We start from the raw sequence: 14,046 nt of genomic DNA on the forward strand, positions 1-14,046 counted from the left end.
GTTCTGGGTCTGTCCAAAGCTTAGGGGATTTTGGCAGGGGTTTGCTGATGTCATGTCCAAGATATTAAAAACAAGGTGGCATTGAGTCCAGAGGTGGCGATTTTCGGGGTGTCACAGGATCCGGGAATCCAGGAGGAGAGAGAGGCCTTCTGGCCTTTGCTTCCTTGGTAGCACGGAGACAGATACTATTAGCTTGGAGGGACTCAAGGCCCCCGAAGTCGGAGGCCTGGTTATCGGACATGGCTAGCTTTCTCTGTTTGGAGAAAATCAAGTTCGCCTTGAGAAGGTCACTGTTTGTTAGGGTTCGCCAGGAGGTGGCAACCATTCATAAACAAGTATACAGCTTTGGATACTTGTGGGGGCGGGGGGGGGGGGGCGGTTTAAGGTTAGCGTAGATTATGGGGTTAATTAATGGTGGGACCTGTTGGGGAGGGAGGTGGTATTTGCACAATGTTTATATTCTCATGTACATTGCTTATATTGCTGCTGCTACAATGCCAACAAAAAACCTCAATAAAATGTTTATTAAAAAAAAGGGGAGGGATAAGGAAGGGGAAGGTGTCCAAGGTCTACAAGGAGCTGATGGACTGGGAGGGAGGGGTTGAAGGCCAGGACGTGGGAGGAGGCCCTGCAGAGGGTGAATGTATCCTCGTCGCGTGCAAGGCTCAGTCTTATTCAGGTTAAAGTAGTTCACAGGGCGCATATGACGGTGGCAAGGATGAGTGAGTCCTTTGAGGGAGTAGAGGATAGGTGTGAGCAGTGCACGGGGAGGCCCGCAAATCATGTCCACATGTTTAGGGCATGTCTCAAACTGAAGGGGTTCGGGCAGGGGTTTGCAGATGTAATGTCTGAACTATTGGGGTGAAGGTGGCCCCGAGTCCAGAGGTAGCGATACTCGAGGTGTCGGAAGACCCAGGAGTCCAGGGGTTGAGAGGTCGATATCTTGGCCTTTGCCTCCCTGATAGCCCGGAGATGGATTTTGCTGGGTGGAGGGACTCGGAGCCGCCGAATGCGGGGGGTGAGAGTGAGTGACCTGGCGGAATTCCTGAGGTTGGAGAGAATCAAGTTCGTCTTGAGGGGCTCGGTTGATGGGATTGTTCGGTGGTGGAAGCCGTTCATTGATTTCTTTAAGGAGGATTGAGGTGTCAGCAGTGGGGGAGGGGATGCTAAGGGGGTTAAAAAGCAGGAAGGCAGGATGGGAGGAGGGGGTAAGGCGGGGTGGAGTGAGTGTTGGTTATTATGTTGTACAATTTCACTTCTGTTTTTACTTGTTTTGTTTGTTTATACAAATGCCTGAATAGAATCTTTTAAAACATAAAGGTGACGTGAATATATGGTTGAAATATGATATTAAGAGTGGGATTTTATCATTTTTTGTGCAAGTGTCAGCTCAGGTGGGAAAAGCAGTATGTAGCCCACCAGCTCCAATGCCGATCAGGATGATGTTGTTAAAAGGTGCCACAATCAAAAAAAAAAATTTTTTCAAGGATGCCTCACCGCCAAACCACCCCTGCTCGCCCAGATATGACCATCTCCTCCCTGGGGCCTGCACGTACCAGTGCGCCCCTGCTGGGGACCGCTTGCCAGATCCCCGTTTGGCAAAATCTGTTGTAAACCCCGCTGATGTGATGTCATGAGGTGGGATGGGGAGGGTGGGAGGCCCTACCTGGAAAGTCCACTAAAAGTTTGTAAATGTATGGTAATGGAGTTCCCGACTTTTCGTGGGGGGGACCCCATTACATCATTGGTGGGGAGAGAACAAATGAACGGGATATCCCACCAGCGTAAAACCTTTTGGGGGCTCCTGCTGGATTCTCCATCCCCACTGTCTTTCCCGCCCACCAAAAAGGGGGTGGAGAATTCTGTCCCAAGATTGTGAACAGGCAGGGGAGGTGGGGTCCGGGACGTGGGCGGAGGCCTTGTGAAGGTTGAACGCGTCCTCGCCATGTGCAAGGTTAAGCTTCATCCAGTTTAAAGTGGTGCATAGGGCTCATATGATGGTGGCGAGGGTGAATAGGTTCTTTGCGGAGATAGAGGATCGGTGTGGGCGGTGCAGGGGGGGGGGGGGGGGCGTGAATCACATCCACATGGTGTGGGCTTGCCCAAGACTGAGTGGGTTCTGGCAGGACTTTGCAGATGTGATGTCCGAGGTGTTGGGTGTGGTGGTGGTTCCAAGTCCACAGGTGGCGATATTTGGGGTGTCGGAAGTCCTGGGTGTCCAGGGGGTGAGAGAGGCCGACGTCTTGGCCTTTGCCTCCTTGATAGCTTGGAGAGTGGTTTTGCTAGGGTAGAGCCGTCAAAAGCAGAGTGTGGGAGAGTGACCTGGCAGAATTCCTGAGGCTGACGAAGTTCAAGTTCGCTCTGCGAGGGTCGGTAGAGGGGTTCACCCGGAGGTGGAAACCATTCATCGATTTCTTTAAGCATGATTGAGGGGTCGGCGGGCCGGGGGGGGTTGTGGTTTGTGGTTGCTTATTGAGTTGATGTGTCGTTCTTCTGATATTTTGTGTATGTGAAAATGCCTTGCATAAAAATATTTTTAAAAAAGATTGTTAACAGACTGGCTTAGTCTCACTCTGATGCTAAAGAACAGAGTTTGCAGCGGGGACCGAAAACAATGGCTTCCGTCTTCCCAGGACTTAATTTAGTTCACAAACACTTTGATCTAAGAGCTTGTAATCTTCTTCAATCAATCAATCATTCAGTCAAGTCGTTTACAGTGCAAGACACTTTTACCTTCTGCAGTTTCTTCTGAAAGATCTTGTTTCATGGGAACCTTTTCAACCACAACTTCAGTGAACTTAGTTATAATCTGTAAATCAAATTGAAAATTAGAACTCAATGTAAAATAAATAAAATTTCATAAAAGGAGATAACATCAACAATTTGAGTTTATCCATATATGGCAGCACAACAGCACAGTGGTTAGCACTGTTGCTTCACAGCACCAGGGACCCGGGTTCGATACCCAGCTTGGGTCACTGAGTGTGTGGAGTTTGCACATTCTCCCCATATCTGCGTGGGTTTCCTCTGGGTGCTCCAGTTTCCTCCCACAAGTCCCACAAGACATGCTTGTTAGGTGAATTGGACATTCTAAATTCTCCTTCTGCGTACCCGAACAGGCGCCGTTATAGTGGCAACCAGGGGCTTTATTGCAGTGTTAATATAAGCCTACTTGTGACACTAATAAAGATTATCATACTCATGATTTTCAAGAACTTGTCAGCAGCAATACAAAGGAGAACAGATGGACACAGAAAGGTTAATTCATTTTTCTTTCAGAAAAGGAGAGGAAAGAAGCTGTTAGATCTTCAGCTGACATTTGCAAATGGAGAGAAATTAAAAAATAAAATTCCAAAAGGCAAAGAAATAATTGCTCAAAGTGTAGTTTTCATGCAAAATCAGGGGGAGTGTGGAATACACAGTTAACTACAATCTGCAGGCTGGGACAAAACAAAGCTGGTGAAGATTCCTCAAGTAGGGTGGAGAAGGCCTTGGGGGGGATTTGGAAATAAGAACAAGGATCTTAAAGTTGATTTGATCAGATGTAAGGAAGCAGAGGTTCAGGGAAGATTTAGGTGACAGGAATCAAAGATCTGGTGTGTAAGAAGGCTACAGTTCTAGGTTAACTGGAGTTTATGAAGGCTGCATCTGATGAAGTTGGCAAAAAGGGCACTGGAGAAATAAACCCACAAATTGAGGATGTCAATGAAAACTTTCCGCAGCAGTGGGATTTAAGCATTGACAATGCACTGAAGGTGATGGACTGGATGTGGGCTTGAAAGTTTAGGACAGAGTAATGCAGAATCCAACGGTTATATCCCACCAGGTTCACCTTGATGGATAGGTTTATGCAGCTGAATCAAAGGCATGTAGATACTGGTAAGTTTAAACACAATGACATCAGTTTACTGCATTGTTCAGGTGCAGAAATTGTGACTAAACCAAAGAAGTGTTGTCAAATAGGCAGGCAACGGTGGTCGCAATTAAATATGGTGGAATATCAGACCATTCAAAGTTGAGTTACAGTTTTAATCTAGGTAGAAGGTTAATTTAGACAAACTTTTGACTCCACCATAAGTGATGTCGCAGACACATGTAAAACATTGGAGATCAGACAGCTCAACAAACAATTATAAATCAAAACATCCATTTATGCAAACAAAGATATCTAATGTTAGATACATCCAGAGTATGCTGTTGGTCAATGCATAGAAATCCACATTATCAGATTACAGAATTCTGATATCTTGTCCTTCAATGACAGCTTGAAATTGAGCTAATGTTGATCAATTATTTGAGATTCAGTATGGTTTCTCAAGATTTCAGTATGCAACAGGCTTTCGCTTGCAATGTCTCTTTCACATAAGAGCTTGACCTGACATACATAACATGAGGTTATGCAAGTTAGCTGAAAGGAATGGATGGCGCTTTTGTTGTTTCCAAGCACAAAATAGGCTGAAATGCAATGCAAAATAACTTATTATACTAATCTTTATTGTCACAAGTAGGCTTACGTTAACACTGCAAAGAAGTTTCTGTGAAAATCCCTTAGTCGCCACATTCCGCCGCCTGTTTGGGTACACCGAGGGAGAATTAAAAATGTCCAAATTACGTCTTTCGGGACTTGTAGAACATAGAACATTACAGCGCAGTACAGGCCCTTCGGCCCTCGATGTTGCGCCGACCTGTGAAACCACTCTAAAGCCCATCTACACTATTCCCTTATTGTCCATATGTCTATCCAATGACCATTTGAATCTCCTTAGTGTTGGTGAGTCCACTACTGTTGCAGGCAGGCCATTCCACGCCCTTACTACTCTCTGAGTAAAGAACCTACCTCTGACATCTGTCTTATATCTATCTCCCCTCAATTTAAAGGTATGTCCCCTCGTGCTGGACATTACCATCCGAGGAAACAGGCTCTCACTGTCCACCCTATCCAATCCTCTGATCATCTTGCATGCCTCAATTAAGTCACCTCTTAACCTTCTTCTCTCTAACTAATGTGGCAGGGGGATGGGAACCGATGTAGGAAGTCAGTGGGGACAGAAACAAAAGGCAGGAAGGGAGAGTGTGTAAAGCATGACCAGAGAAAGCAGGGCAGAGAGCAAGGAAGGTCTACATTAAACTGCATTTATTTCAATGCAAGGGGCCTGACGGGCAAAGCGGATGAACTCAGGGCATGGATGGGCACATGGGGCTGGGATATTATAGCTATGACTGAAACATGGCTAAGGGAGGGGCAGGACTGGCAGCTCAATGTTCCGGGGTACAGATGCTATAGAAAGGATAGAACAGGAGGTAAGAGAGGAGGGGGAGTGGAGTTTTTGATTAGGGAGAACATCACGGCAGTACTTAGAGGGGATATATCCGAGGGTTCGCCCACTGAGTCTATATGGGTGGAACTGAAAAATAAGAAGGGAGAGATCACCTTGGTAGGACTGTACTACAGGCCCCCAAATAGTCAGCGGGAAATTGAGGAGCAAATATGTAAGGAGATTACAGATAGCTGCAAGAATAATAGGGTGGTAGTAGTAGGGGACTTTAACTTTCCCAACATTAACTGGGACAGCCATAGCATTAGGGGCTTGGATGGAGGGAAATTTGTGGAGTGTATTCAGGAGGAATTTCTCATTCAGTATGTGGATGGACTGACTAGAGAGGGGGCAAAACTTGACCTCGTCTTGGGAAATAAGGAAAGGAAAGTGACAGAAGTGCCAGTGAGGGATCACTTTGGGACAAATGACCATAGAACATAGAACAATACAGCGCAGTACAGGCCCTTCGGCCCACGATGTTGCACCGAAACAAAAGCCATCTAACCTACACTATGCCATTATCATCCATATGTTTATCCAATAAACTTTTAAATGCCCTCAATGTTGGCGAGTTCACTACTGTAGCAGGTAGGGCATTCCACGGCCTCACTACTCTTTGCGTAAAGAACCTACCTCTGACCTCTGTCCTATATCTATTACCCCTCAGTTTAAAGTTATGTCCCCTCGTGCCAGCCATATCCATCCGCGGGAGAAGGCTCTCACTGTCCACCCTATCCAACCCCCTGATCATTTTGTATGCCTCTATTAAGTCTCCTCTTAACCTTCTTCTCTCCAACGAAAACAACCTCAAGTCCGTCAGCCTTTCCTCATAAGATTTTCCCTCCATACCAGGCAACATCCTGGTAAATCTCCTCTGCACCCGCTCCAAAGCCTCCACGTCCTTCCTATAATGCGGTGACCAGAACTGTACGCAATACTCCAAATGCGGCCGGACCAGAGTTCTGGACAGCTGCAACATGACCTCCCGACTCCGGAACTCAATCCCTCTACCAATAAAGGCCAACACTCCATAGGCCTTCTTCACAACCCTATCAACCTGGGTGGCAACTTTCAGGGATCTATGTACATGGACACCTAGATCCCTCTGCTCAGCCACACTTTCAAGAACTTTACCATTAGCCAAATATTCCGCATTCCTGTTATTCCTTCCAAAGTGAATCACCTCACACTTCTCTACATTAAACTCCATTTGCCACCTCTCAGCCCAGCTCTGCAGCTTATCTATATCCCTCTGTAACCTGCTACATCCTTCCACACTATCGACAACACCACCGACTTTAGTATCGTCTGCAAATTTACTCACCCACCCTTCTGCGCCTTCCTCTAGGTCATTGATAAAAATGACAAACAGCAACGGCCCCAGAACAGATCCTTGTGGTACTCCACTTGTGACTGTACTCCATTCTGAACATTTCCCATCAACCACCACCCTCTGTCTTCTTTCAGCTAGCCAATTTCTGATCCACATCTCTAAATCACCCTCAATCCCCAGCCTCCGTATTTTTTGCAATAGCCTACCGTGGGGAACCTTATCAAACGCTTTGCTGAAATCCATATACACCACATCAACTGCTCTACCCTTGTCTACCTGTTCAGTCACCTTCTCAAAGAACTCAATAAGGTTTGTGAGGCATGACCTACCCTTCACAAAGCCATGCTGACTATCCCTGATCATATTATTCCTATCTAGATGATTATAAATCTTGTCCCTTATAATCCCCTCCAAGACTTTACCCACTACAGACGTGAGGCTCACCGGTCTATAGTTGCCGGGGTTGTCTCTGCTCCCCTTTTTGAACAAAGGGACCACATTTGCTGTCCTCCAGTCCTCTGGCACTATTCCTGTAGCCAATGATGACATAAAAATCAAAGCCAAAGGTCCAGCAATCTCTTCCCTGGCCTCCCATAGAATCCTAGGATAAATCCCATCAGGTCCCGGGGACTTATCTATTTTCAGCCTGTCCAGAATTGCCAACACCTCTTCCCTACGTACCTCAATGCCATCTATTCTATTAGCCTGGGGCTCAGCATTCTCCTCCACAACATTATCTTTTTCCTGAGTGAATACTGACGAAAAATATTCATTTAGTATCTCGCCTATCTCTTCAGACTCCACACACAATTTCCCATCCCTGTCCTTGACTGGTCCTACTCTTTCCCTAGTCATTCGCTTATTCCTGACATACCTATAGAAAGCTTTTGGGTTTTCCTTGATCCTTCCTGCCAAATACTTCTCATGTCCCCTCCTTGCTCGTCTTAGCTCTCTCTTTAGATCCTTCCTCGCTACCTTGTAACTATCCATCGCCCCAACTGAAACTTCACACTTCACCTTCACATAGGCCTCCTTCTTCCTCTTAACAAGAGATTCCACTTCCTTGGTAAACCACGGTTCCCTCGCTCGACGCCTTCCTCCCTGTCTGACCGGTACATACTTATCAAGAACACGCAGTAGCTGATCCTTGAACAAGCCCCACTTATCCAGTGTGCCCAACACTTGCAGCCTACTTCTCCACCTTATCCCCCCCAAGTCACGTCTAATGGCATCATAATTGCCCTTCCCCCAGCTATAACTCTTGCCCTGCGGTATATACTTATCCCTTTCCATCATTAACGTAAACGTCACCGAATTGTGGTCACTGTCCCCAAAGTGCTCTCCTACCTCCAAATCCAACACCTGGCCTGGTTCATTACCCTAAACCAAATCCAACGTGGCCTCGCCTCTTGTTGGCCTGTCAACATATTGTTTCAGGAAACCCTCCTGCACACACTGTACAAAAAACGACCCATCTATTGTACTCGAACTATATATTTTCCAGTCAATATTTGGAAAGTTAAAGTCTCCCATAATAACTACCCTGTTACTTTCGCTCATATCCAGAATCATCTTCGCCATCCTTTCCTCTACATCCCTAGAACTATTAGGAGGCCTATAAAAAATTCCCAACAGGGTGACCTCTCCTTTCCTGTTTCTAACTTCAGCCAATACTACCTCGGAAGAAGAGTCCCCATCTAGCATCCTCTCCGCCACCGTAATACTGCTCTTGACTAGCAGCGCCACACCTCCCCCTCTTTTGCCTCCTTCTCTGAGCTTACTAAAACACCTAAACCCCGGAACCTGCAACATCCATTCCTGTCCCTGCTCTATCCATGTCTCCGAAATGGCCACAACATCGAAGTCCCAGGTACCAACCCACGCTGCCAGTTCCCCTACCTTGTTTCGTATACTCCTGGCATTGAAGTAGACACACTTCAAACCACCCACCTGAACGCTGGCCCCCTCCTGCGACGTCAAATCTGTGCTCCTGACCTCTATACTCTCATTCTCCCTTACCCTAAAACTACAATCCAGGTTCCCATGCCCCTGCTGCATTAGTTTAAACCCCCCCAAAGAGCACTAACAAATCTCCCCCCCAGGATATTTGTGCCCCTCAGGTTCAGATGTAGACCATCCTGTCTGTAGAGGTCCCACCTTCCACAGAAAGAGCCCCAGTTATCCAAAAATCTGAAACCCTCCCGCCTGCACCATCCCTGTAGCCACGTGTTTAAATGCTCTCTCTCCCTATTCCTCATCTCACTATCACGTGGCACGGGCAACAACCCAGAGATAACAACTCTGTTTGTTCTAGTTCTGAGCTTCCATCCTAGCTCCCTGAAAGCCTGCCTGACATCCTTGTCCCCTTTCCTACCTATGTCGTTGGTGCCAATGTGGACCACGACTTGGGCTGCTCCCCCTCCCCCCCAAGGACCCGGAAAACACGATCCGAGACATCACGTACCCTTGCACCTGGGAGGCAACATACCAAACGTGAGTCTCTCACGCTCCCACAAAATCTCCTATCTGTGCCCCTGACTATAGAGTCCCCAATTACTAATGCTCTGCTCCTCTCCCCCCTTCCCTTCTGAGCAACAGGGACAGACTCCGTGCCAGAGGCCCGTACCCCATGGCTTACCCTTGGTAAGTCGTCCCCCCCACAAGTATCCAAAGCGGTATACTTGTTTCTCAGGGGAACGACCGCAGGGGATCCCTGCACTGACTGTTTTTTCCCAGTCCCTCTTACAGTTACCCACCTATCTCCAATCTTTGGTGTAACTAATTCCCTGAAGCTGCTATCTATGACCCCTTCTGCCTCCCGAATGATCCGAAGTTCTTCCAACTCCAGCTCCAGTTCCCTAACTCGGTCTTGGAGGAGCTGGAGATGGCAGCACTTCCTGCAGGTAAAATCAGCAGGGACACTAACTGCATCCCTCACCTCAAACATCCTGCAGGAGGAACATTGCACTCCCTTCCCTGCCATTCCTCTAACTTTATACCAAGATCTGGCTAACAACTAAATTAAATTTTTATAAAAAATAATAATAATATAATAAAAATATGGTACTTACCTCAGACCAATGGGTTTTATTATTAGGTTAGAGGAGGAGGGCGGGTGGGAGACACTACACGTGTAGTGTCTCGGGTTTCCTCTCCACCAGAATTTATTGGTGAGGGTCTTCCCAGACGTCCGCGGGTCGACTTCCTGATCCCGCCTAAAAAACTAATTTTTAAAAAAAAAAGAAAAATTCTCAGCTCCTGCTGAAATTGACTAACCAGCCAGCTCCACTCCCGCCGAAATCGACTGGCCTGCCCCTGCAAAGAGAAGTCCTTTTAAAGGTTGACTTACCTCCCAGCAACCTCCTTCCGCAATGCTCCCGCTGAAATTGACTAACCAGCTGCTCTCACGCCGCCGAAATCGACTGGCCTGCCCCTGCAAAGAGAAGTGCTTTTAAAGGTTGACTTACCTCCCAGCAACCTCCTTCCGCAATGCACCCACTGAAATTGACTAACCAGCTGCTCTCACGCCGCCGAAACCATAACTCCATTAGTTTTAAGATAGCTATGGAGAATGATAGGTCTGGCCCAAGAGTTAAAATTCTTAATTGGGGCAAGGCCAATTTTGATGGTATCAGACAGGAACTTGCAGAGGTAGATTGGGGGAGACTGTTGGCAGGCAGAAGGGACGGCTGGTAAATGGGAGGCTTTTAAAAATGTGTTAACCAGGGTGCAGGGTAAGCACATTCCCTTTAGAGTGAAGGGCAAGGTTGGTAGAAGTAGGGAACCCTGGATGACTCGAGATATTGAGACTCTGGTCAAAAAGAAGAAGGAGGCATATGACGTACATAAGCAACTGGGATCAAGTGGATCCCTTGAAGAGTATAGAGATTGTCAAAATAGAGTTAAGAGGGAAATCAGGAGGGCAAAAAGGGGACATGAAATTGCTTTGGCAAATAATGCAAGGGAGAATCCAAAGAGATTCTACAGATACATAAAGGGGAAAAGAGTAACTAGGGACAGAGTAGGGCCTCTTAAGGATCAACAAGGACATCTATGTGCAGAGCCACAAGATTTGGGTGAGATCCTGAATGAATATTTCTCATCGGTATTCGCGGTGGAGAAAGGCATGGATGTTAGGAAACTAAGGGAAATAAATAGTGATGTCTTGAGAAGTGTGCATATTACAGAGGAGGAGGTGCTGGAAGTCTTAAAGCGCATCAAGGTAGATAAATCCCCGGGACCTGATGAAATGTATCCCAGGATGTTGTGGGAGGCTAGGGAGGAAATTGCGGGTCCCCTAACAGAGATATTGGAATCATCGGCAGCCACAGGTGAGGTGCCTGAAGATTGGAGAATGGCGAATGTTGTGCCCTTGTTTAAGAAGGGCAGCAGGGAAAAGCCTGGGAACTACAGACCGGTGAGCCTAACGTCTGTAGTAGATAAGTTGCTAGAAGGTATTCTGAGAGACAGGATCTACAAGCATTTAGAGAGGCAAGGACTGATTCGGGCCAGTCAGCTTGGCTTTGTGCGTGGAAAATCATGTCTCACAAATTTGATTGAGTTTTTTGAGTGGGTGACCAAGAAGGTAGATGAGGGCAGTGCAGTAGACGTTGTCTACATGGACTTTAGCAAAGCCTTTGACAAGGTACCGCATGGTAGGTTGTTGCAGAAGGTTAAAGCTCACGGGATCCAGGGTGAGGTTGCCAATTGGATTCAAAATTGGCTGGACGACAGAAGGCAGAGGGTGGTTGTAGAGGGTTGTTTTTCAAACTGGAGGCCTGTGACCAGTGGTGTGCCTCAGGGATCGGTGCTGGGTCCACTGTTATTTGTGATTTATATTAATGATTTGGATGAGAATTTAGGAGGCATGGTTAGTAAGTTTGCAGATGACACCAAGATTGGTGGCACAGTGAATAGTGAAGAAGGTTATCTAGGATTGCAACGGGATCTTGACCAATTAGGCCAGTGGGCCGACGAATGGCAGATGGAGTTTAATTTAGATAAATGTGAGGTGATGCATTTTGGCAGATCGAATCAGGCCAGGACTTACTCAGTTAATGGTATGGCGTTGGGGAGAGTTATAGAACAAAGAGATCTAGGAGTACAGGTTCATAGCTCCTTGAAGGTGGAGTCGCAGGTGGACAGGGTGGTGAAGAAGGCATTCGGCATGCTTGGTTTCATTGGTCAGAACATTGAATACAGGAGTTGGGACGTCTTGTTGAAGTTGTACAAGACATTGGTACGGCCACACTTGGAATACTGTGTGCAGTTCTGGTCACCCTATTATAGAAAGGATATTGTTAAACTGGAAAGAGTGCAGAAAAGATTTACTAGGATGTTGCCGGGACTTGATGGTTTGAGTTATAAGGAGAGGCTGGATAGACTGGGACTTTTTTCCCTGGAGCGTAGGAGGGTTAGGGGTGATCTCATAGAGGTCTATAAAATAATGAGGGGCATAGATAAGGTAGATAGTCAACATCTTTTCCCAAAGGTAGGGGAGTCTAAAACTAGAGGGCATAGGTTTAAGGTGAGAGGGGAGAGATTCAGAAGGGCCCAGAGGGGCAATTTCTTCACTCAGAGGGTAGTGAGTGTCTGGAATGTGCTGCCAGAGGTAGTAGTAGAGGCGGGTACAATTGTGTCTTTTAAAAAGCATTTAGATAGTTACATGGGTAAGATGGGTATAGAGGGTTATGGGCCAAGTGCGGGCAACTGGGACTAGCTTAATGGTAAAAACTGGGCGGCATGGACTGGTTGGGCCGAAGGGCCCGTTTCCATGCTGTAAACTTCTATGATTCTAACGAAAACTGCCTCAAGTCCCTCAGCCTTTCCTCATAAGATCTTCCCTCCATACCAGGCAACATTCTGGTAAATCTCCTCTGCACCTTTTCCAATGCTTCCACATCCTTCCTATAATGGGAGGAAACCAGAGCACCCAGAGGAAACCCATGCTGACACGGGGAAAACGTGCATATTCCGCACAGGCAGTGACCCAAGCCGGGAATCGAACCTGGGACCCTGCCTCTGTGAAGCAACAGCGCTAACCACAGTTGCAATTTGATGTAAAGACTCTCCTTGAGCACTTTAGCAACCAAGCAAATTGGGCGGGTTGAAATAAAAGAAAAATAATTTCAGTTTTGACTTTTCGACTTAATTTTATTTATCTCGCCAAAGAGTACTAAAATTACAGAAGTGACTCCATATTTTCACTTTTTAAAAAGCTATCTTACCACTTAAGCACGAGTAGTTTAAGTTCAGTTTATTTGGTATCTGACTCAATGCTGGCATGAAGTAAAGTAGATGGAGCGGATTAAGTGGCACAGAGAAAGCTCTACTTCATCCATCTTTTCCTTTGCTCACACAATGCTTACCTCCAGTGTTTTTTCATACTGTTTGCTTGACAGGTACAATTCAGCTGCCATGTTAACATCCTCAGCAGAAACAAGGCTTTGATGTTTGCTGAGAGCCTCTTCCATCACACCAATAGCTGATGTAATATCATTGGTTTCATAATAGCTCCTGGAAAAAAACAATATATTTTCTGGTTTTATTCACAAATTAAAAACCTCGGGCAGCATTTTCCAGTCACATACACCTGCCTAAGGTCAATGGGCCTTTAAATGGTCTGTCAAATTTTCCGTTCTGCCAGCAACAATTCCCGCAGCGGATGGGACGGGAAAATCTATCGCCTAGTTCCTAAATCAATGCTCTTAAAATAAAAAAATGTTGTCAAACGTTCCCTTCAACTCCAATAAGAAGGGTGCGTGACATGATTGTGATGGGGTCATGACTCTGATTATTTTCAATTGAAGTTGATTCCTGACAGTAAACTGTAAAGTGGCTATAAGACAATAAATTAATATTAGAGCGAGAATTCCTTTTTAAAATTTGCTGCTTCCCAGCCAAATACAGGTTAAGTGCAGGTCAACAGCTGATGAAGGTGCCAGTCTCAAAGACCAACTAAAGAATGGGTGAGAGGCTTGTCTCTATGTTAAGTGATAGATGCAGCAGGTGTTTGTCGAAGCAGTGAAGGACAGATGCAGGTTCAGTAGTGTGGCAGCAGAAAAGAAACACCTGATAGGAAAAGAAGGTACATGGTCAACAACAAATGAAGTGAGAGTAACATCATGCAGGAAACAAAGGAAGGATGGCAAGACACGGAGCAATGGGTGTGGAGGCAAACAGCAAGAGAAGCAGTAACACCATGAAAAAGGAAAAGGTGCAAAGTCTGGACATATTTATTTTGCCTATTGAGGAAAGGTGCCTGTATATGAATGTATGCAGCTTCTGGCAAGTATGAGTGAGCTTCATTGTGAGCTAGACTGATGAACTTAAATTGGTTGTTGTGCATTCTTAGCATACATTGCACCAATTTTGAATTGAACAAAAGTATGGGGA

At 46.2% G+C, this 14,046-nt stretch overlaps 1 protein-coding gene across 1 annotated transcript in view; it reads right to left on the bottom strand.

Moving 5' to 3' along the window:
• gtf3c3 (general transcription factor IIIC, polypeptide 3) overlaps positions 1–14,046 on the bottom strand; it is a 121,592-nt gene that overhangs the window by 76,790 nt on the left and 30,756 nt on the right. Inside the window, exons 7-8 of the mRNA XM_072478677.1 lie at positions 13,020–13,167; positions 2,734–2,809 (exon numbers count right to left, since the gene is read on the bottom strand). Coding sequence (XP_072334778.1) covers positions 2,734–2,809; positions 13,020–13,167 — 224 coding nt within the window. The remainder of the gene's footprint in view (positions 1–2,733; positions 2,810–13,019; positions 13,168–14,046) is intronic.

This window comes from Scyliorhinus torazame, chromosome 2 (assembly GCF_047496885.1).
Source record: "Scyliorhinus torazame isolate Kashiwa2021f chromosome 2, sScyTor2.1, whole genome shotgun sequence".
Lineage (NCBI taxonomy): Eukaryota > Metazoa > Chordata > Chondrichthyes > Carcharhiniformes > Scyliorhinidae > Scyliorhinus > Scyliorhinus torazame.